We start from the raw sequence: 24540 nt of genomic DNA, 5'->3' as shown, positions 1-24540 counted from the left end.
GAGCAGAGAGTTATCAGTCAGACAGAGTGGGTTGGGTCCTACTTCTGTAAACGGGGGGCAGCGGATTTTGCTGCCACCACACCCCCACATTCTGGGGGTTGTGCGGGGGTAATTGCTATCATATGAGCAGTGTGTGTGTGCGTGTGTGTACTTTTCTGACAAGCGCGGACTTGCCCCTCGTCATTGATTCATTCCATATATTTTAACCGGTATACATTTATTTAGAGCATAACATGACTATTATTCAACAAGCTGGATAAGAGGTCACCATGAGCGGTGAAAGACTGTGTGCGTGTGTTGGTTATGCATTAGAGGAAGCAATGGTTGTACCAGACTTTAAGAGGGCAGTAGTGGTTGAACATAGGGATTTAGTGTGAGAGAATGTAGACCTACTCTGTGCTGTAAATGCTATAGCCTAATATTGCGCCCATGTCAATGTGACAATGACGAAATCTTGAGTTTTCCCCCCAAACATGGGCACACACAGTCCTGACTTAACACACATCAAGTCAAGTGAATTCCACAGTGTTTCTCAAATCAGGATTTGTCCATTACATAATGGGAACCCAAGCATAACTTCTTCTTTGTACTATGACTTTAAATATGAGGGAAGTCGAGCCTTATTCTGTTTTCAGAGTGGGAAGAACACTTTTTACAACAGTGTCATAACATCGACAATAAATTGTATATTTTCCAGTTATATTGACCATGTGAACGTCAGAGAACAGTGTGTTATTGTGAAAGTGTGTGCCTGTTGTGCACAGAAATAGGTCAATAGCCTATCTCTAGATCTCAATGACCACACCCTTCCCTCCCGTGACCCAATCACCACCAATAACCACTTATCACCAACATACTGTAGTACCTTCTGAAAGTTTTCAGACCACTTGACTTTTCCCACATTTTGTTAAGTTACAGCCTTATTCTAAAATTGATGAAATTGTTTTTTCCTCTCATCAATCTACACACAATGACAAAGCAAAAAAAAGTGTTTTTTAATTTTTTGCAATAAATAAATACGGAAATATTACATTTACATATGTATTCAGACCCTGTACTATGGCAGCGATTGCAGCTTCGAGTCTTCTTGGGTACGTCGCTACAAGCTTGGCACACCTGTATGTGGGGAGTTTCTCCCATTCTTCTCTGCAGAACTTCTCAAGCTCTGTCAGCTTGGATGGTAGCGTCGCTGCACAGCTATTTTCAGAGATGTTCAATCAGGAATGTCTGGGCTCTGGCTGGGCCACTCAAGGATATTCAGAGATTTGTACCAAAGCCACTCATGTGTTCTCTTGGCTGTGTGCTTAACGTCGTTGTCCTGCTGGAAGGTGAATCTTCGCCCCAGTCTGAGGCCCTGAGCACTCTGGAGTAGGTTTTCATCAAGGATCTCTCTGTAATTTGCTCCGTTCATCTTTGCCTCAATCCTGACTAGTCTCCCAGTCCCTGCCGCTGAAAAACATAACCACAGCATGACGCTGCCACCACCATGCTTCACCGTAGGGATGGTGCCTGGTTTCCTCCAGATGTGACGCTTGTCATTCAGGCCAAAGAGTTCAATCTTGGTTTCATCACACCAGAGAATCTTGTTTTTCATGGTCTGAGAGTCCTTTAGTTGCCTTTGGCAAACTCCAAGCGGGCTGTCATGTGCCTTTTACTGAGGAGTGGCTTCTGTCTGGCCCCTCTACCATAAAGGCCTGATTGTTGGAGTGCTGCAGAGATGGTTGTCCTTCTGGAAGGTTCTCCCATGGAGCTCTGTCAGAGTGACCATCGTATTCTTGGTCACCTCCCTAACCAAGGCCCTTCTCCCCCGAGTGCACAGTTTGGCCGGGCAGCCAGCTCTAGGAAGAGTCTTGGTGGTTCCAAACTTCTTCCATCTAAGAATGAAGGAGGCCACTGTGTTCTTGGGGACCTTCAATGCTGCAGAAATGTTTTGGTACCCTTCCTCAGATCTGTGCCTCGACACAATCTTGTATCGGAGCTCTACGGACAATTCCTTCGACCTCATGGTTTTTGCTCTGACATGCACTGTCAACTGTGGGACCTTATATAGACAGGTTTGTGCCTTTCCAAATCATGTCCAATCAATTGACTCCAATTAAGTTGAAGAAACATCAAGGATGATCAATGGAAACAGAATGCACCTGAGCTCAATTTTGAGTCTCATAGCAAAAGGTCTGAATACTTATGTAAATCAAGTATGTCGGTTTTTAAATTTTAATAAAACAATTTCTCAAAATCTGTTTTTTCACTTTGTCATTATGGGGTATTGTGTGTAGATTGATGAGAAAACATTTTTTTAAATGCATTTTAGGATAAGGCTGTAATGTCACAAAATGTTGAAAAAAGTGTTTGACTTTCCAAATGCACTGTACATCAGTGGTGTAAAGTACACATGTTAGTAAAGTACACAAAAAGTACACAGCATGTGTCTGTGCCTATGTTTGTGTTGCTTCACAGTCTTGCTTAGGGGGACAGAAAATGGTCCAATTCACACACTTATTAAGAGAACATCCCTGGTCATCCCTAATGACTCTGATCTGGCGGACTCACTCAACACAAATGCTTCGTTTGTAAGTTATGTCTGAGTGTTGGAGTGTGACCCTGGCTATCCGTGAAAAACAAAGAAAGGGATTGTGCGGTCTGGTTTGCTTAATATAAGGAATTTTTATTATTCATACTTTTACTTTTGATACTTAAGTATATTTATACCCAAATACTTTGAAGTTTATTCAAGTAGTATTTTACTGGGTGACTTTCACTAGAGTAATTTTCTATTAAAAAAGGCATCTTTACAATTATTCAAGTATGACTATTGGGTACTTTTTCCTCCACTGCTGTACATTCCCAGTGTTTAATTTGTAACTCCAGAGGTGCAGGACAACATGTGGGCACGAGAGGGGGTGGGGGAGTTCTGAGAAACCGAAACGCATAAATAAAAAAGACAGAAAACAAATGCACCTTATTAAAGCGTTGCATGCCTATCATCGCATTTGCGTAGTCACATAGTGCCTCTGCTGTATTGCTCTAACAGAAGTTGCACACATTGGGAAAAATGTGGCCACTTATAAACGCATAGAAATGTGGCCTTTTATAAACGTATTTCATGCAATTCTACGTCATTTTACACGACTGGAGACTTTGGCATAATCTTTTTTAATACAGCACAAATGATCGAAATGGCAGGCCACTTTGACACTGAAACTGAGATCAATAAAAATGACCTTGTCCTGAATACATCAATAGTCTAGGTGTGGAGAGACGCATATTGTAGTCTACAATGCGGGGGAAATTGTCTTTAAAATGCTTTCCAGTTTCACTGACTCACACAATGACGTTCAGTTCACTCGCTGGTGGTGATGCGCTCGTGCCAAAAGCCTGTCTCGCTCTTGTTTTACTTGAAGAAAATATTTGGAAGTTGATCAAATATGTTGGTAGCCTACAGCATAGTCTCTTCTCTTTTCAGCCGGAGCCATTTGCTATCCAGTCTGTGTTTTCCCTCGATTGTATTTGAAATATTGCGAAAAGCCTGTTTTGCCTGCATGCTGTTTGTTCACTGACATATTTGCCACGCATTCCCAACTGTAGGCCATTCCTTGTTATCGGGCTACAATCCACAAGAAGCTATTTATCCTCTGCAGCTAAATGATAGGCCTTCTCATGGTGGAGTAGGATATTTTGAATGATTTCATTCATTTCTGGACAGTAATTCTTTAACTTTGTCAAATGTATTTAAATTATTCAGGGATGCTGTTCGAGTGGCAATGACTCTATAAGGAAATAAATGATAGTGCAACGCTGGCGGGATGAGAGTAGCAGGCTCATGTCTATCAGAGCAGAGACATGAGAGTAGCAGGCTCATGTCTATCAGAGCAGAGATGAGAGTAGCAGGCTCATGTCTATCAGAGCAGAGAGATGAGAGTAGCAGGCTCATGTCTATCAGAGCAGAGATGAGAGTAGCAGGCTCGTCTATCAGAGCAGAGAGATGAGAGTAGCAGGCTCATGTCTATCAGAGCAGAGAGATGAGTAGCAGGCTCATGTCTATCAGAGCAGAGAGATGAGAGTAGCAGGCTCATGTCTATCAGAGCAGAGAGATGAGAGTAGCAGGCTCATGTCTATCAGAGCAGAGAGAAGAGAGCAGCAGGCTAATGTCTACCAGAGCAGAGAGATGAGGGTAGCAGGCTCATGTCTATCAGAGCAGAGATGAGAGTAGCAGGCTCGTCTATCAGAGCAGAGAGATGAGAGTTGCAGGCTCATGTCTATCAGAGCAGAGATGAGAGTAGCAGGCTCGTCTATCAGAGCAGAGAGATGAGAGTAGCAGGCTCATGTCTATCAGAGCAGAGATGAGAGTAGCAGGCTCGTCTATCAGAGCAGAGAGATGAGAGTAGCAGGCTCATGTCTATCAGAGCAGAGAGATGAGTAGCAGGCTCATGTCTATCAGAGCAGAGAGATGAGAGTAGCAGGCTCATGTCTATCAGAGCAGAGATGAGAGTAGCAGGCTCATGTCTATCAGAGCAGAGAGATGAGAGTAGCAGGCTCATGTCTATCAGAGCAGAGAGAAGAGAGCAGCAGGCTAATGTCTACCAGAGCAGAGAGATGAGGGTAGCAGGCTCATGTCTATCAGAGCAGAGATGAGAGTAGCAGGCTCGTCTATCAGAGCAGAGAGATGAGAGTTGCAGGCTCATGTCTATCAGAGCAGAGATGAGAGTAGCAGGCTCATGTCTATCAGAGCAGAGATGAGAGTAGCAGGCTCGTCTATCAGAGCAGAGAGATGAGAGTTGCAGGCTCATGTCTATCAGAGCAGAGATGAGAGTAGCAGGCTCGTCTATCAGAGCAGAGAGATGAGAGTAGCAGGCTCATGTCTATCAGAGCAGAGATGAGAGTAGCAGGCTCGTCTATCAGAGCAGAGAGATGAGAGTAGCAGGCTCATGTCTATCAGAGCAGAGAGATGAGTAGCAGGCTCATGTCTATCAGAGCAGAGAGATGAGAGTAGCAGGCTCATGTCTATCAGAGCAGAGATGAGAGTAGCAGGCTCATGTCTATCAGAGCAGAGAGATGAGAGTAGCAGGCTCATGTCTATCAGAGCAGAGAGAAGAGAGCAGCAGGCTAATGTCTACCAGAGCAGAGAGATGAGGGTAGCAGGCTCATGTCTATCAGAGCAGAGATGAGAGTAGCAGGCTCGTCTATCAGAGCAGAGAGATGAGAGTTGCAGGCTCATGTCTATCAGAGCAGAGATGAGAGTAGCAGGCTCCTGTCTATCAGAGCAGAGAGATGAGAGTAGCAGGCTCCTGTCTATCAGAGCAGAGAGATGAGAGTAGCAGGCTCGTCTATCAGAGCAGAGAGATGAGAGTAGCAGGCTCATGTCTATCAGAGCAGAGAGATGAGAGTAGCAGGGTCCTGTCTATCAGAGCAGAGAGATGAGAGTAGCAGGCTCCTGTCTATCAGAGCAGAGAGATGAGAGTAGCAGGCTCATGTCTATCAGAGCAGAGAGATGAGAGTAGCAGGCTCGTCTATCAGAGCAGAGAGATGAGAGTAGCAGGCTCATGTCTATCAGAGCAGAGAGATGAGAGTAGCAGGCTCCTGTCTATCAGAGCAGAGAGATGAGAGTAGCAGGCTCATGTCTATCAGAGCAGAGAGATGAGAGTAGCAGGCTCCTGTCTATCAGAGCAGAGCGATGAGAGTAGCAGGCTCGTCTATCAGAGCAGAGAGATGAGAGTAGCAGGCTCCTGTCTATCAGAGCAGAGAGATGAGAGTAGCAGGCTCCTGTCTATCAGAGCAGAGAGATGAGAGTAGCAGGCTCCTGTCTATCAGAGCAGAGAGATGAGTAACAGGCTCGTCTATCAGAGCAGAGAGATGAGAGTAGCAGGCTCCTGTCTATCAGAGCAGAGAGATGAGAGTAGCAGGCTCCTGTCTATCAGAGCAGAGAGATGAGAGTAGCAGGCTCCTGTCTATCAGAGCAGAGAGATGAGAGTAGCAGGCTCCTGTCTATCAGAGCAGAGAGATGAGAGTAGCAGGCTCCTGTCTATCAGAGCAGAGAGATGAGAGTAACAGGCTCGTCTATCAGAGCAGAGAGATGAGAGTAGCAGGCTCCTGTCTATCAGAGCAGAGAGATCTTAGAAAGTGAATCTCATTCTATTTACTTGAGAGATACAGGCGTGCTTCTCACACAGCCACGGTCACCAGTTGGTTTCACACATACAGTAGGTTACAATGTTGCGCAAACCATAAACTCGAGCTGGACCAACCCCAATCAGCTGTTAGAATATAGGCCCAGGCTGAAAATCAACTTTTTCACTTTTTTTTTTTTTTGTGGGGGCAGGAGCATTAACGAAGAAGCAACTCTAAGGAACTTTGATTGCTTTTATTAGAATTTGTACATTGAAAATAATTGTTCATGCCATGAGAGTAACCGGATCTGACCAAATACACGTAGGTTCCGGAACAAAATTTGTCTCAAATTAAGCATTGTACATGCCAAACGAACACATGACCACACACACAAAGTTGTCATTCTGACTCTATTATAACAGTTCCACTGTTTTATTGTTCATCTTCATAGATAATGCTCTACTACTTTACTGATATACAGTACATATAATCTTATCACAGGGCAGCACACAGGCATTAACACTCAGTCTTATGAATTTCCATGTGGCCTTATTTCATAAGTTCTGTCAGCCAATGGTTGAGGAGTTAAGACAGTCTGTATTGTGATTGGACAGAATCGTACAGTAAAGTGTTTGACCTTTAGAAAAAGTACAATCTCCTAGTTACAAGACTCCATCGGTGTGCTTCTTTAGACTACATTAATAAGAGTGGTATGACATCATAAAAGTGCAATGAGGCACTTTAACTCACCAACTGTGAGTGAGGATTTGCATAATCATCTACAGCAGGTTTCCCTGAGTAGTAAATCATTCCATATTATAAACTGGGTGGTTTGAGCCCTGAATGCTGATTGGCTGAAAGCTGTGGTATATTAGACCGTATACCATGGGTATGAGAAAAAAAATAAAAGTTTTACTGTTCTGATTACATTGGTAAGCAGTTTATAATAATAATAAGGTACCTTGGGGGTTTGCGGTATATGGTCAATATACCCTGGCTAATTGCTGTATCCAGGCACTCCGCATAGCCGTGGTATGTTGACCATATACCACACCTCCTCGGGCCTTATTGCTCGATTAAGACACTTTGGTGGCTGGACTGCATCCGTACTAAAGTGACAGCATAAAATATACATTTGACAAATATACAGAGAAAAGGATGACATTGAATGAAGATAGACTAAAGTAATGACAAAAACAAAACAGGAAGCTCTTTTCTTTTAAACACAGAGTCAAGTGAAAGCTCCGTCTCCGTCTCCACCTACAGAAGCAGGAAGCCCAAATTTGGCCGTGGGCCCTGACACTCAGCGGTCCATAGTCAACAGGACAGAGTGTTGTCCCCAAGTGCTGACCTAAGGTCAGTTTTGAGTTTTCCCTGTATTGGTTAAGGTTTGTTGTAGGCGAAAATAATCTGACCCTAGATCTGTGCTCCCATGGGGTCACAGGGTTATAGGTAAGGTCAGAGGTCACCACAGCACAGGGAAGTCCTCTCTGCTGAACCTGGGGTTCTTCCGCTGCTCCCAGTATATATTAGAGCTCAGCCACGTGTCATCCTTTGATTTCCTGATAAATAAACAAAACAATAGTCACACAACACATATGTCATAATGCGCCCAGGGAGGCAGGTACCCTAGCGGTTAACAACATTGGGCCAGTAACCGAAAGTTCATTGGTTCGAATCCCTGAGACAACTAAGTGAAAAATCAGTCAATGTGCCCTTGAACAAGGCACTTAACCCTAATTAAGACAGTCTGTAAATCGCTCTGGATAAGAGAGTCTGGTAAATTACTAAAATGTAAAAAGGATAACTGTATAACCCTAACCCCCAGTACAAGCTAAAAAGTAAAATTGAGGTCTCCTGAATCCACTGAGAACAGCTGTTAATGGTGTTGTTTTGACCAGTCAGACACTGAGGCTAATGGAGTGCTATGCACACCAGTGACAGTGTGGTAAGTTCTATAGACAGACGCCATTCCGTCAGACCTTTTCCATATTGTATAGGATACTATGCAGCTAAGAAGGAAGACTGACTTGTTCTGTGTTCGAGGACAAATGTGTGACCAATGAACTCCCTTGTCTGCTAAAGTCAGACAGGAAGAGACACACACGGTTGCGTACTTGAAGAAGCGTGGTTTGTGTGTCACATTGTTCTCCTCCAGGACTTTCCTCCTCCCCCTCTGGAGCTCCTCTATCCTCCGTTTCTGCTCCTCAGCCCCCTCAACGTTTCCTTCTTCCAAACACCTGAAAGAGCATGAGTGAGTGAGTGAGTGAGTGAGTGAGTGAGTGAGTGAGTGAGTGCATGAGAAAAAGCATGAGAAAGATCATGAGAGAGATAGTCCCGGGTGTGTCGTACCTCTGGTCGAGACGGAAGCGTGTGTCTGTGGGGGGTAGGAGGGGCTTCAGGGCAGCGTCAAGCTCATTCAGCTCTACAGCAAACTGAGTGAAGCCATAGTACTGGTCCTGGTCCACAGGCATGGGGTCTACACAAACACACACACACACACACACACTATAATATTACACAAAAAAATGTCAACTCTTATGGCGACGGACAACATATCAAGCTATTATATTTACTGTAGGGTTGAGTTTTGATGGACAGTCCAAAGAGCCAGTCACTCACTTGCTCTCCAGATGCAAATAGCAGAAGGTGGGACTCCTTGGTACACGCCCTCGTGCCATTTGCCAAAGAAGGAGTGGATGACACGCCCCCCTGTGTCCGTGACCATGCCCTCTATCTCGTTAACCGTTGAGCTCCACGATCTCGCCTGTGGGTTAAATACGCAAAACGTATTAATAATTGACTAATTAATTAACAAACCAAGGACACAAAACGTCAGGTCAATTTGAAACTGTCAAACTCTGTTAAATCATGTTATAAATGATTTAATAAAAAGTCCATACAATTCTATATCTAACACATTAATCCATCCACCACTCATCAGCTTTCCAAGAAAAAATGTCTCCAGGATGCTGTTCCTCCTGTCCCTCAGCAGATGGTGCTGTTACACCTAGGGGTTCATATGTGTTGCCCAATTAACATGTTATGTACGTCTCAAATAACCCCCTATTCCCTATATAGCGCACTACTCTTGACCAGAGCCCTATGGGTAGTAGTGCATTATATACGAAATAGGGTTCCATTTGGGACACACCCTCAGTGTAGCTGTGCGCACACAGGTATGGGCTTCACTGTATGTAGTCCCTCTCCTCACCTTGACGAAAGTCACTTTACACTGGCAGTCGTCACTGCTGGTGTTTTTGATTGACATCTCTCCGTAGTGTTCTATCCAGCGCTGGCCACTCAGGATGTTGTGGATGCAGGAAGTTACCTTGTTCCACTCATAGTGGTCCCCAAACCTGAGGATGACAAACACACCTGTCACGTGACACCACCCACCCCTCTTTCACATCACACGACACCAGAGCTGTCACATCACACGACACCAGACCTGTCACATCACACGACACCAGACCTGTCACATCACACGACACCAGACCTGTCACACAACCCTTTACAACGCCACCACCCCACTCTCTTCTGCATTAAAGCAGTTATTTGATGCACACACACGTCCGTAGCAGTGGAGGCTGCTGAAGGGAGGACGGCTCATAATAATGTCTGGAATGGAGTCAATGGAATGGTATCAACCCACATGGAAACCACATCTTTTATACCATTCCATTTACTCCATTCCAGACATTATTACGAAGCGTCCTCCCCACAGCAGCCTCCACTGGTGCGCACGCCCGCCCGCCCCCCCCCCCCCCCCCCCACGCACACACACACACACTCGCACAGACTCTGTAGATCAAAGAGACTCACGCTGGCAGGGTCACATGAGTGGTTCCAATGCGAACAATCTCCATGGATTTCCCCCAGAACTTATTCTTCCACTGGACATCTGAGAGGGAGACAGAGAGGAGGCAGACAGATGTAAGCAGGTCGGTGGGGGAGGTAACCCTCACAGTAAGAATCCCAAATAGAGAAAAACGGTGGTGATATGTTTACCTTGCCAAAAAGTGAAGTTGTTAGAGTCACAGTGACATGCTGACACAGGTGGGTGATGGCTCACCTAAGGACAGGGGGTACAAAGTAACTGACAATGTAATGACAGTTATCCTACACAATGGTTGTGTCCTCAATAGCACCCTATATAGTGCAGTCATTTTGACAAGAACACTGTGGCTCCTGGTCAAAGGTTGTAGACTAAATGGGAATAGGTTGTAATTTGGAACAGAAAATTAATTAGCCCAGTGGTTCTTGGTTTACTGTATGCGAGTGACGTTAACTTGTTCCGGTTTACCTGTTCTGCTATGAACCGGAAGCCCTTGTCAGGTCTGTCACACTCGTAGGTCTCTCCTAGGACGGGGTTAAAGGGTTTACTTCCTGCCCGGTGGTAACTGGAGGCGTACGCAGACACCGCAAACGTCGCCACATACACCTGCACAGGACACACAGTGAGAGTGAGTGAGGGAGAGAGAAAGAAAGAGGTGTGTTACTCACCATGTGCAGGTAGAGGTTGCGATGGTGTGTGGATTCTCACAATGCATCATAAGAATCCTGTTGTGAGTATGTTTCAATTCTCTCACCATGCGCTGCAAGGGACTGTGTGTGTGTGTGTGTGTGTGTGTGTGTGTGTGTGTGTGTGTGTGTGCATTATGTTTGCGAGTGCTTGTGTACCTGCATCCTATACCCTCACCATTCTCTGGTACGGGTCCTGTGTGTGGTTCGCTGTATCCAGCAGCTCAGAGTACTCCACCTCCTCACACAGTCTCTGTAGTGTGTTGAGAGGCTCGTTGAGCTGAACAGGCATGGCTACCTTGGACAGGTCCTTCCCTATGTTGTTCTTGAGGATGTTCCATAGACTGACACTGCTGCTGCTGGGCTGGGGGGAGGGGAGGGTAGTCCGCCTGCGGGCCACCTGAACACCACTTCCTCCTGAGCCTGCTGGGGGAGGGAGAGGGGGTAGAGGTGCTGGTCTTAAAATTGATGTACATAGGAAACTGGACAGACATTTGCTCACTCATACAAATCGTTATGCTCGTCATGAAAATACTCATACAAACCCGCGCGCACACACACGAGTGGGATACCTGAGTCATGTCTCTCGCTTCCTCTCTCATTGCTGTAGCCGTTGTCCATGGAAAGGCTGTCGCTGACGTCGCTGATATATGAGTCATCATCAGAGGCCTGGAGACAGAAAATGTATATAAATTGACTCAGGGTCAGATTATTGATAACCTCCCTAATGGATTTGGTTGGCATTGGGGTTGGGTAATCTGCTCCCAGATTTGTGGTTAGGGCTCACCTCGTTCTCAGAGGAGCTGGAGGTCAGCTGGTACTCCTGAGCATCAAAGAACTCGGACATGGACTCAGGGATGGACGCTCGACTCTCATTGGACACCTGGTGGACAAGGGGGCGGGATCCATCTGGGAGATCCTGATTGGGTTTAGGTTTAGGTCAGTCCCAATGGCATGTTTGGTATATAAACACAATCTCTGGAAATCAACTTGACAATACATTTTACAATACAATGATATGTGCAATATTGTGGAAAACAGCCCATGCACACTCTCACACCTTACTCACTGAGCCATAGTCAGTCTTGAGGCCCATGACCTGTGCTGGAGGAGGAGCCTTCAGGTCAATAGTATGTCTCACTCTGTCTCTCTCTGCTGACAGAGAACTATAGGCTGACCGCAGAGTGGAGTGAACTAGAGAGGGAGACAGAGAGGAAGAAAGAGGGTGGTTTGGGGGAGGGGTGGAGAGGGTTGTGTGTGTGAGAGAGTGTCAGTGTTAACCACCATACCCAGCCTTCCTCTGGAAACTCTAAAATACCTAATACTGAACCAGGGGGCCGATCTGAAACCAGGGACTCACTGTTGTTAGCGAGCCTGCAGAAGTCCTCCTGGAGGCGGTTGGCATCAGTAGGTGAGTCTGGGGAGTCCAGGAAAGCAAAGGCCTCCTGGATGTTAGCTTCAACAGTAGAGAGATTTGGGTGGGAGGTATGGAGATGAGGAGAGGCAGGTGGGGAGACACAGCCAGGAACCTGGTGTGAGCCGAGAGAAAAATCCAGGTTAAAGACAATTACAGGTGGGGGATTCATTTGGCGTCACACTGTGCACAGAAAACTTCTTTAAACAACAGTTGACATGTATGTACACTCCCCTACTTATTTGTAGTCAACATAAATTGCAGGCCTATGTAACACACACATAACTACATGACCAAAAGTAAACTCAGCAAAAAAAGAAATGTCCCTTTTTCAGGACCCTGTCTTTCAAAGATAATTCGTAAAAATCCAAATAACTTCACAGATCTTCATTGTACAAGTTTTTTTTTCCTCCCATGCTTGTTCAATGAACCATAAACAATTAATGAACATGCACCTGTGAAACGGTCGTTAAGACACTAACAGCAATTAAGGTCACAGTTATGAAAACTTCGGACACTAAAGAGGCCTTTCCCAGGGTCCCTGCTCAGCTGCGTGAATGTGCCTTATGCCTCCTTGCAGCATGCCTGAGGACTGCAGATGTTTTCAGGCAATAAATTGCAATGTCCGTACTGTGAGACGCCTAAGACAGTGCTACAGGGAGACAGGACGGACAGCTGATTGTCCTCGCAGTGGCAGACCACGTGTAACAACACCTGCACAGGATTGGTACATCTGAACATCACACCTGCGGGACAGGTACAGGATGGCAACAACAACTGCCCGAGTTACACCAGGAACGCACAATCCCTCCATCAATGCTCAGACTTTCCACAATAGGCTGAGAGAGGCAGGTCCTCACTAGACGTCACCGGCAACAACGTCGCCTATGGGCACAAACCCATCGTCGCTGGACCAGACAGGACTGGCAAAAAGTGCTCTTCACTGACAAGTCCCAGTTTTGTTACACCAGGGGTGATGGTCAGATTTGCATTTATCATCGAAGGAATGAGAGTTATACCGAGGCCTGTACTCTGGAGCGGGATCGATTTGGAGGTGGAAGGTCCGTCATGGCCTGGGGCGGTGTGTCACAGCATCATCGCACTGAGCTTGTTGTCATTGCAGGCAATCTCAGTGCTGTGCGTTACAGGGAAGACATCCTCCTCCCTCATGTGGTACCCTTCCTGCAGGCTCATCCTGACATGACCCTCCAGCATGACAATGCCACCAGCCATACTGCTCGTTCTGTGCGTGATTTCCTGCAAGACAGGAATGTCAGTGTTCAGTCATGGCCAAGCGAAGAGCCCGGATCTCAATCCCATTGAGCATGTCTGGGACCTGTTGGATCAGAGGGTGAGGGCTAGGGCCATTCCCCCCAGAAATGTCTGGGAACTTACAGGTGGTGTAACATCTCACTGCAAGAACTGGCAAATCTGGTGCAGTCCATGAGGAGGAGATGCACTGCAGTACTTAATGCAGCTGGTGGCTACAGCAGATAGTGACTTACTTTTGATTTTGACCCCCCCCTTTGTTCAAGGACACATTATTTCTGTTAGTCATACGTCTATGGAACTTGTTCAGTTTATGTCTCCGTTGTTGAATCTTATGTTCATACAAATATTTACACATGTTAAGTTTGCTGAAAATGAATGCAGTTGACAGTGGGAGGATGTTTCTGTTTTGCTGAGTTTATGTAGACACCTGCTTGTCGAACATCTCATTCCAAAATCATGGGTAGTAATATTGAGTTGGTCCCCCCTTTGCTGCTATAACAGCCTCCACTCTTCTGGGAAGGCTTTCCACTAGATGTTGGAACATTTCTGCAGGGACCTGCTTCCATTCAACCACAAGAGTTGAGGTTGGGCACTGATGTTGGGCGATTAGGCCTGGCTTGCAGTCGGCGATCCAATTCATCCCGAAGGTAGTCGATGGGGTTGAGGTCAGGGCTCTGTGGAGGCCAGTCAAGTTCTTTCACACCGATTTCGACAAACCATTTGTCTATGGACTACGCTTTGTGCATGGGGGCATTGTCATGCTGAAACAGGCATGGGTCTTTCCCAAACGGTTGCCACAAAGTTGGAAGCACAGAATTGTCTAGAATGTAATTGTATACTGTAGTAGCGTTAAGATTTCCCTTCACTGGAAATAAGGGGCCCAAACCATGAAAAACAGCCACAGAATATTATTCCTCCTCCACCAAACTTTACAGTTCCCATTATGCATTGGGGCAGGTCGCGGTATCGGCCAAACCCAGGTTTGTCTGTCGGGCTGCCAGATGGTGAAGCATGATTCATCATTCCAGAGAATGCGTTTCCACTGCTCCTGGGTCCAATGGCGGCGAGATTTACACCAGCCGATGGGTGCATTGCGCATGGTGATCTTAGGCATGTGTGGCTGCTTGGCCATGGAAACCCATTTCACGAAGCTCCCGATGATGTTATTGTGCTGACGTTGCTTCCAGAGGCAGTTTGGAACTCGGTAGTGAGTGTTGCAACTGAGGACAGACCATTTTTATGCTCTACGCACTTCAGCACTCCGTTCGTGAGCTTGTGTGGCCTACCACTTCGCGGCTGAGCCGAGACGTTTCCACTTCGCAATAACAGCACTTAGTTGATCGGGCCAGCTCTAGCAGGACAATTTGACTAACTGACTTGTTGGAAAGGTGGCACCCTATGACAGTGCCACATTGAAAGTCACTGAGCTCTCAGTAAGGCCATTCTACTGACAATTTTTGTTTGTGGAGATTGCATGCCTGTGTATTCGGTTTTATACACCTGTCATTAACGGGTATGACTGAAATAGCAAACACTCATTTGAAGGTGTGTCCACATACTTTTGTATATATAGTGTATATCCTGCCACAGTATTACAAACTCCATAAGATAGTATTACAGTAGTAGTCGTCAATGCAACACTTCTCTCCAGTGGTCGGAGGTGTGACATGGACCGGTAGCAGGTATTGCTTTGAGAGAAAATAAAACAGTGTGTACCTGTAGCGTGGCTATGATATCTTTTTTGGTATCTTTGGTATTTTTTGAACGCCACTTCCTGGGACCCCTCTTCTCCTTCTTGGGAATGTCGTATGTTGAGGCCTGGTGTCCCAGAGAGGGTAACAGAGAGAGGGAAGGAACAGACAACTATTACCATAGAGAGAAAACGTAGAGGTTAGGGTTAAAGTCTTGTGGTAAATTGAGATGTGCATACCTGCAGTGTACTGATAGCAGGGGCAGAGTAAGAGGAAGTGTAGAGTAGGTCAGGGTTATAGGTCGTGTTACCATGAGGCTGATGGCAGGGGCAGAGGAAGTGTAGTGTAGGTCAGGGTTATAGGTCGTGTTACCATGAGGCTGATGGCGGGGGCAGAGGAAGTGTAGTGTAGGTAAGGGTTATAGGTTGTGTTACCATGAGGCTGATGACGGGGGCAGAGGAAGTGTAGAGTAGGTCAGGGTTATAGGTTGTGTTACCATGAGGCTGATGGCGAGGGCAGAGGAAGTGTAGTGTAGGTCAGGGTTATAGGTTGTGTTACCATGAGGCTGATGGCTGGGGCAGAGGAAGTGTAGTGTAGGTCAGGGTTATAGGTCGTGTTACCATGAGGCTGATGACGGGGGCAGAGGAAGTGTAGTGTAGGTGTAGGGTTATAGGTCGTGTTACCATGAGGCTGATGACGGGGGCAGAGGAAGTGTAGTGTAGGTCAGGGTTATAGGTTGTGTTACCATGAGGCTGATGGCTGGGGCAGAGGAAGTGTTTTGTAGGTCAGGGTTATAGGTCGTGTTACCATGAGGCTGATGGCTGGGGCAGAGGAAGTGTAGGTCAGGGTTATAGGTCGTGTTACCATGAGGCTAGGCTGATGGCTGGGGCAGAGGAAGTGTTTTGTAGGTCAGGGTTATAGGTCGTGTTACCATGAGGCTGATGGCAGGGGCAGAGGAAGTGTAGGTCAAAGGTATAGTTTAAAGCTGCACTATGTAACATTTTGGGCGACCCAACCAAACATAAAAGTGTGTGTTATATCTATCATTCTCATTGAAAGCAAGTCTAATAAGCTGTGGATATGTTCTATATGCACTATTTCCATGCTTCCCTTCTTAAGTTTTGTTTTTGCGTCTTTTACTTTGTTTTGTACACCAGCTTCAAACAGATGAAAATACAATATTTTTGGTATTTGAAAATATATTTCACAGCGGTTTAGATGGTACAATGATTTGCTACATTATACATAGCTTGTTTTGTCACAAACGGAAAATTAGGCAAACTATTACAATTTTAACAACCAGGAAATTGCAGTGTGATTTCTGCATATTGCAACTTTAAAGGGGCTGACTACAGTATGTGTACTGGGTTAGGGTTAAAGGTCAAAGGTTATGTGTTATCATGAGGCTGCTGGCCGGGCAGAGTAAGTGTAGTGTAGGTCAAGGTTATAGTTTATGTGTTACCATGAAGCTGATGGTGGTGCAGAGTAAGTGTAGTGTAGGCTAGGGTAGTAGGTTAAAGGGCAAATGTCACGTGTTACCATGAGGCTGATGGCGGGGGCAGAGTAAGTGCGGTGGAGAACCTCCATACTCTTCAGTAACAGGTTGAGTTCCAACAGGTAAGACTCACACTCCTCTAAATCTAAGAGAGAAGGATGACAGATGAATGGCAGACGTTGAGGGAGGATCAAAATAGAGACAGTAAAGGCCAAAACAGTTGAAGAGTTCATGCCTATTTTATGATGACATTTTGTCTTAAGGCAAGCTGAGGTCTGTAGCTAAAGCCTACACCCCTTCGTCGGTGATTGGTCAACAGTATGGATTCTTCAGTAAAGTATTTGTCATTCAACAAGAGATTACTAGTTTTCATGAAAACTTTTTCATGCACCAAACATCTTAGTTAGATGTAAAATTGCGCGACTAAGAACTCCTCGGCAAAAAAGTCAAAATAAATGACAGATTTATAGAGTTATCTTATATTCATTCTGAATATTTTAGGAAAGTGTATACTGACTACGGCGTTTCAAAATGGATAAACAGTACCTTTGCTGCTTTTTTCAAATGTTTCGGGTGAATGTCTTGTCGGAGACTATGCGAGCACACTAGTTTGGGTCTCCTAGCCGACTTCGGCTAGCCGGCAGCTGGACTGAAGCATGCTGACACCTTAAGGCTGTGTCCCAAATGGCAAACCTATTCCCTATATAGTGCCCTATGGGCTCTGGTAAAAAGTAGCGCACCATGTATGGTATAGGGGGCCAGTTGGGACACAGACAACAAGTAAGGTGAGATCCAGAAAATGTATGGGACAGACAGGTGAGAGGTTTCACCTCCATACCTCTGCAGCACTTTTCCATGTCTTCTGAGGAGTGGAGCCAGGCACTGAACTTAGCCTGTTGGACAACTGACGCCTGCTTAGCCAGACTGGAGTGGCGCTAAGAGATGGAGTGGGGGAAGGATAGAGAGACCGAGAGTGGAGAGAGTGAAAGACAAGGAGATGGAATGTGCATAGACAGAAGCCTATCAATTACGCTATACAGTACAATAATGAACTGATGATTGGTCAATTAAGATGCTCCAGGAAGACATTGCTTTTAGGCACAGAACAATGATTATGGATCAGTGTCTAGGGAGAACTGTACCTGTCTCATGGAGTCGTTGGGGTTGGGAGAGAGGTGTGAGGAGGGGTGGAATAGAAGCCTCTCGTGGGGGTACATCGCGATCTCGTTTTGACGGAAGACACGGTGATGTCGCAGCTTTGATACCCAATCATCAAACAGCTGCTGTGACTTCATTTCCTGAGACTTGTCAGACTTCACCTATAGAACAGAGAGATTGTCATTCAAGTAGAAGAGAGAGAGAAACAAGATAAAACGAGATAAACGAGAGAGAAACAAGATAAACGGGAGAGAAACGATAAAACGAGATAAACAAGAAAGAGAGAAATGATAAAACGAGAGAGAAACACGATAAAACTAGATAAACGAGAGAGAGAGAAACAGAAAGAGAGAGACAGTCACCTTGAGGTGATAAATGTTGTTGTTGGTGTCCAGATCTATGGCCTTGGTTTTCTTCTTGATTGACATGACAGACAGCCCCACATCAATGCAGCCATGCAGCTTGCCCTTCTTCAGCAGGAAACAAAAGCAAAGGTCAGTGTGTGTGTGTGTGTGTGTGTGTGTGTGTGTGTGTGTGTGTGTGTGTGTGTGTGTTTAATTGACTAAATGAGCAAATGCTTTCTCCTTCATCAATGACACATATTGTACATTAACTAAATTATGTGCGTGTGTGTGTTGCATCTGCCTGAAATCCTTTTGAATAGGTACTTACATCAGCTCCACGTTTTGAGTACTTCAGAATGCCTTTCTCCAGCAAGAAGTATCTCTGTATAACAAGAGACCGAATAGCAACTGTTTCAGCCGCCCTTCTGTCACATTTCAAACTTTATCTGCTTTGTGCCAAGGAAATATCTTCACAACTTACTGCTGTGGACAAACGCTTTTTACATGAATAACATAGTATCCATTCAAACACTCCATTCAAATGTCACCTCCAGCTTAACAAGTGTCTTATCAGAGCTTTAGATAAACACCAGGTAAGTGTCGGGTAGCACACTTCTCACATTTCCATGTGCCAGCCCTTCAGGTAATTGCGGAGTTAAAGGAGGGGCAGGGTGTATCAAGTGCCTTTCCTTGATTCCTCACGTCCTCTCCTCATCTCCTTAAGTCCATAAGAGGAGAAGGTCTGAAAATAACCTCATTTTCTCCTCCAATGCATTTGGAGGATTCAAGGAAAGACATTTGAGATTCACCTGCAGTGAGAGGTAAGGAGTTAAAAGTCGGCGGACGAAGTTAGTCCATTAGCTCAGCTAGCCACTGTAGCTAGCCAGCAACTCTTCCAATGTGTGTTGATGCCATTTCACAGGATTTGTTTTTGGACGGAAACTGTAGAGATCGGTTAGAAAAGACACTTCTGTAGCCAAATATTATATTCATATATTTTTTTAAAGCATTAAAATGACCTGGTACGAGGATGTATTCATCACTTATACAGTTTAAGACGTTACTTTAGAGTTTTTGCCCAAAGTCAACCTTTAAGGGAGGTGCCCACCTTGTGCCATCCCTTCACAGATTAGGGGTGAGAAGGTGGTCAGGGGTAAGGCAGGTAGTACCCACCTTTTGCCATCCTTTCATGGGCCATTTCCTCCTCTTGAGCAGGAAGCCCTCCTGTTTCTCTGGCTCCTGGATGTTGCCAGGGTTACCCTTCAGGCCCTCGATGATCTCCCAGCTGTCCTGTAGAGAGAGACTCATGGGGTTACACACACACACACACACACACACACACACACACACACACACACACACACACACACACACACACACACCTGATGGTTGTCATGTTTGGACGAGCTGGCGCTGCCGTCACTGTGGGTAGGGGACACTGATGTCATCTTCCTGTTACTTAGCATTCCGACATCAAGAGACTGTCACCATGACTACCACTGTGAGAGAGAGAGAGAAACAGGAAGCAGCGAGAAAGACAACATTCAGTTATTTCTTTTTCTGCACGTTTGGAGACACAAACAGGTGAACTTAGAGAAATTAAATCTGCATACCACTGTTGTGTTGCTTTAGTGAAGCAGCTGGACATAACAATTAGGTGTGACTGTTCTCTCAAGACAAACTATTCTACGCCCAAATAAAACTAGGAGTGCTTTTTACTGTAGGTTAGGCATGAGATCATCACGTGTTCTTTATGTGGGCATGAACTCCGACACAGTCCACACACACACACACACACACACTTCCTGCAGCATACACCTTGTGTATGGGGAAAGGCCAGTGAGCCAGTGGCAGCAGCACTGTAAAACCCACATGACCCCAAACACAGTCAGTCATTGCTGCTGTGCTGACCAGCAGAGTCCACAACAAATGAGTCATCAATACTGGGTTATACAATCAGTCCCAGCCAAGCCCTTCAAAATCACAGCAGAGGACTAAGCTAGCTGGTAGCCACACACGCCAACACTGGGAGTGACTGGGAATTGGAATTCTGCTGCTAGGTAGTTGCTAGAAGCATACACAATCGGATGTGAATAAAATCTCCACATTCTGTGATACTACGGCTGGCACAATGACAGTATAAATCGTGTAACTGATGATTGTGGATTAAGACAGTCATGAAAAGAAAATAACGAACAGCTGACTGAAGACAAGACAGCCGGGCATTCGTGCGTTTGAGTGCGTTTCCGCAGTTACACATGAACTCTGCAACGTGATGAGACTTTGTTGCTCCTTGCTGAAACAAACAAGGTGTGTAGCAAACAAGTATTTGGTTGCCTAGCAACCAAATAGCGCATAAGAATAGCGCATAAGAAAATTTGCATAAAACAAGCTATTCAAACAATTATAACAGTGACCGTGGTCATTTGGCTGACCAAAACCACTATGCAAAATTCCAGGACAGTCACAGTCACGTGATATGCCAGACCAGGAGTCATTCAGCCACGGGGTAATTTTTTCTTGAGCGGATGGTCGGGGGCCGAAACAATTATAAATCATTTGTACTCTGCAAATTGCTGCAAGAAGCCCAGACAGATATTGTATTTGACAAAAACAAATAATTTAAAAGCCATGATTACATTGGTCCATGATCACATATGTCTATTTATGAGTGGAAATACTTGGGAATATATTACCTAAACTAAAATAATTTTGGAGGTGAATTCCTAGTGTCAAGTCCCAAAACTTTTTTTGGGGGGGTCAAATAAAATAATCCGCAGGCCATCCGTTGACGATCCCTGCCCTATATTATTAAGTCTACTACATATGGAGACAACAAGGCATGCTGGGTAGGTTCTGGCAGCGCAAGTAGTGTGATATGAGCTCAATGTTTACATTCTGTAGACAAAGGACCTAGGCCAAAATATTTAAATATATTTGCATAGTATGAGTTTTTCCCTTTTTTTACATTTGTAGACATTACCTTGGCTTACAGCACTGCGAACACCTGGGTCGTATTTACCCAAACACCAAATGGAAGGAAACAGGGAGGGACTGGCGGAACTGGCTAGTTTTTGTTTCCGTTGCATAATGTTTTTTTGACGGTGTGCACTAATGAATACACCTCTGCTTTTTGCAAGGCTGGTTTTGCAACCCAGTATGGTACAAGAACAGTATGAAAGAAGCCAAATCTGGATACCACCCAACCCTAATGTACACAGCATGTCAATGAGAAGTGAACAATATGTCCACATTCTTACTGTGATGTAACAACACACATTCCTCCTGTGTGTCTCTGTGTGTTAGAGCCTGATGACAGACAAAATGCACACTGCATACCAGTGTTACCCCAACTCCAGTCCCCACAGCAGCATACATTTCTGTTGTAGTTCCGGACAAAAACAACTGATTCAATTTGTCAAGGGCTTGATGATTAGGTTGTAGGGCTATCCCAGACTAAGAAAAAAATCTTGGTCGACCGAAAGTGGTCTGTTCTTTCAACCAATCAATTGTTCGAAATCTTTTAAAACATGTATTTTTCCATATATAGACACACGCTATGGTGTTTTAATAAACTCAACTACAGTTGAAGTCACAAGTTTACATACACCTTAGCCAAATACATTTAAACTCAGTTCCACAATTCCTGACATTTAATCCTAGTAAAAAGTCCCTGTGTTAGGTCAGTTAGGATCCCCACTTTATTTTAAGAATGTGAAATGTCAGAATAATAGTAGAGAGAATTATTTATTTCAGCTAATATTTTCTTTCATCACATTCCCAGGGGGTCAGAAGTTTACATACACTCAATTAGTATTTGGTAGCATTGCCTTTAAAATTGTTTAACATAGGGTCAAACCTTTCAGGTAGCCTTCCACAAGCTTCCCACAATAAGTTGAGTGAATTTTAGCCCATTCCTCCTGACAGAGCTGATGTAACTGAGTCAGGTTTATAGGCCTCCTTGCTCGCACACACTTTTTCAGTTCTGCCCACAAATTTCCTATAGGATTGAGGTCAGGGCTTTGTGATGGCCACTCCAATACCTTGACTTTGTTGTCCTTAAGCCATTTTGCCACAACTTTGGAAGTATGCTTGGGGTCATTGTCCATTTTGAAGACCCATTTGCGACCAAGCTTTAACTTCCTGACTGATGTCTTGAGATGTTGCTTCAAAATATCCACAGAATTTTCCTACCTCATGATGCCATCTATTTTGTGAAGTGCACTAGTCCCTCCTGCAGCAAAGCACCCCCACAACATGATGCTGCCACCCCGTGCTTCGCATCTGGGATGGTGTTCCTCGGCTTGCAAGCCTCCCCATTTTTCCTCCAAACATAACGATGGTCATTATGGCCAAACAGTTCTATTTTTGTTTCATCAGACCAGAGGACATTTCTCCAAAAAGTACGATATTTGTCCCCTTGTGCAGTTGCAAACCGTAGTCTGGCATTTTTAATGGTGGTTTTGGAGCAGTGGCTTCTTCCTTGCTGAGGAGCATTTCAGGTTGTCGACAGAGGACTCGTTTTACTGTGGATATAGAAACTTTTGCAGCTGTTTCCAGCATCTTCACAAGGTCCTTTGCTGTTGTTCTGGGATTGATTTGCACTTTTCGCACCAAAGTACGTTCATCTCTAGGAGACAGAATGCGTCTCTTTCCTGAGCGCTATGACGGCTGTGTGGTCTCATGGTGTTTATTCTTGCGTACTATTGTTTGTACAGATGAACGTGGTACCTTCAGGCATTTGGAAATTGCTCCCAAGGATGAACCAGACGTTTGGAGGTCTACAATTATTTATTTTTCTGCAGTCCTGCCTGATTTCTTTTGATTTTCCCATGATGCCAAGCAAAGAGGCACTGAGTTTGAAGGTAGGCCTTGAAATACATCCACAGGTACACCTCCAATTGACTCAAATTATGTCAATTAGCCTATCAGAAGCTTCTAAAGCCATGACATAATTTTCTGGGATTTTCCAAGCTGTTTAAAGGCAGTCAACTTAGTGTATGTAAACTGCTGACCCAATCGAATTGTGATACAGTGAATTATCCATGAAATAATCTGTCTAAACAATTGTTGGATAAATTACATGTGTCATGCACAATGTTGATGTCCTAACCGACTTGCCAAAACTATAGTTTGTTAACAAGACATTTGTGGAGTGGTTGAAAAATGAGTTTTAACCTGTTTGGGCTGCAAGCTGAATATTGAAAAAACTGGAAAATGTGTGCACATTTTCAAACGGCCTCCTAAGAAACTTTTTATTTTCCAATATGCATATATTTACTACTGTTGGATAGATAACAGTCTATAGTTTCTAAAAAGGTTTGAATTGTTTCTCTAAGTCGAACAGAAAATTTTTACAGCCATTTTCCCAGCCGAATTGAGATTTCCAAAATGCGATGTGTTTCTTTAAGACCTTCTCTATAAAAGGCCCTTTGACTTGGGACCATAGGAACACGTCACACGCCTTCGTCAGGCTGTAATGCGGAAGTGAGAATTGAAAGGAGTCGAATATCTCGTCCATGGACTGAATAACACACCTTCTTGTGAGACCTGCGCAGTTAAAAAAAAATTCCGGGCGCGGAGCAGAATTTGGTCTCGGCTTCTGGAACAAGGTAGATAACGGTGAATATGATGTCTGACTACGATATTATTTGATACATGTCACAAAATCATCCTAAAGTATGTTTTTTCAATATACTTTAATTATATTATTGCAATTTATTCTGGACTTTAGATGTGATACGACGGAAGAATTTTTTGAAGAAACGCTGTGTAGCGCCGCAATGCTATTGTGCTTGCTAACCAAAGAGGGAAATAATTCGTTCTGGAACCCAACTAAAGACTCTACTGGACATTGGACCCCGTTACAACATTCTGATGGAATATCAACAAAGATAAGACCCAATTTGGGATGCTTTTTCATATATCTGTTGAGCTGTGCTGGGCTAACTGTGCTAGGCTAGCGCTTGACCAATGCTAGTGCTGACTTATGCTAGCTTATGTTGTTAGCTAATATAACGATATATTGTGTTTTCGCTGTAAAACACTTCAAAAATCGGAAATGTTGGCTTTATTCACACGATATCTGTCTTTCATTAGCTATCCACCATATGTTTTTCTGAAATGTTTTATGAGGTGTAATTAGTAGCCGACGTTGGTGTATGTATTTTCTCTGGCTACTCCCGTCTGGATTCAGACTCTAGCTATGTGTTAGCATTTTTGGGTAGCATCAATGTAAAACTGATTTATAGCTAAAATATGCACTTTTTATGAACAAAACATAGATTTATTGTGTAACATGTTATATGACTGTCATCTGAGGTAGTTTTTTCTGGGCTCTTTAGGTTGGTTTTAGTTTATTTCGGTTGGCTTGTGCATGCTACTTGAATCATAATTCATACTTCATAATCATATCCATACGTGTCTGTCCACTTTTGTATTTGGTGGTGAGCTAACATAAATATATGTGGTGTTTTCTCTGTAAAACATTTAAAAAATCGGACATGTTGGCTGGATTGACAAGATGTTTATCTTTCA

At 44.5% G+C, this 24540-nt stretch overlaps 1 protein-coding gene across 5 annotated transcripts in view; it reads right to left on the bottom strand.

Moving 5' to 3' along the window:
- Positions 1 to 6343: 6343 nt before the first annotated feature.
- LOC129820126 (oxysterol-binding protein-related protein 3-like) overlaps positions 6344 to 24540 on the bottom strand; it is a 36752-nt gene continuing 18555 nt past the window's right edge. The window contains exons 2-22 of one of the 5 annotated variants that reach the window (XM_055877032.1): positions 19386 to 19502; positions 19177 to 19293; positions 18332 to 18385; positions 18022 to 18129; positions 17644 to 17820; positions 17340 to 17436; positions 16546 to 16646; positions 15032 to 15133; positions 11990 to 12158; positions 11690 to 11823; positions 11417 to 11548; positions 11202 to 11298; positions 10808 to 11055; positions 10412 to 10549; positions 10117 to 10180; positions 9931 to 10009; positions 9320 to 9464; positions 8728 to 8872; positions 8458 to 8584; positions 8223 to 8345; positions 6344 to 7667 (exon numbers count right to left, since the gene is read on the bottom strand). In XM_055877032.1, coding sequence (XP_055733007.1) covers positions 7571 to 7667; positions 8223 to 8345; positions 8458 to 8584; positions 8728 to 8872; positions 9320 to 9464; positions 9931 to 10009; positions 10117 to 10180; positions 10412 to 10549; positions 10808 to 11055; positions 11202 to 11298; positions 11417 to 11548; positions 11690 to 11823; positions 11990 to 12158; positions 15032 to 15133; positions 16546 to 16646; positions 17340 to 17436; positions 17644 to 17820; positions 18022 to 18129; positions 18332 to 18385; positions 19177 to 19293; positions 19386 to 19469 — 2538 coding nt within the window. In that variant the 5' untranslated portion in view covers positions 19470 to 19502 and the 3' untranslated portion in view covers positions 6344 to 7570. The other 4 variants (XM_055877033.1, XM_055877029.1, XM_055877030.1 and 1 more) reach the window with 4 other exon arrangements.

Source organism: Salvelinus fontinalis, chromosome 22 (genome assembly GCF_029448725.1).
Source record: "Salvelinus fontinalis isolate EN_2023a chromosome 22, ASM2944872v1, whole genome shotgun sequence".
NCBI classification, from domain to species: Eukaryota; Metazoa; Chordata; class Actinopteri; order Salmoniformes; family Salmonidae; genus Salvelinus; species Salvelinus fontinalis.
Note: the sequence above shows the minus strand (reverse complement) of the source record. Positions and strands in the feature narration are given on the sequence as shown.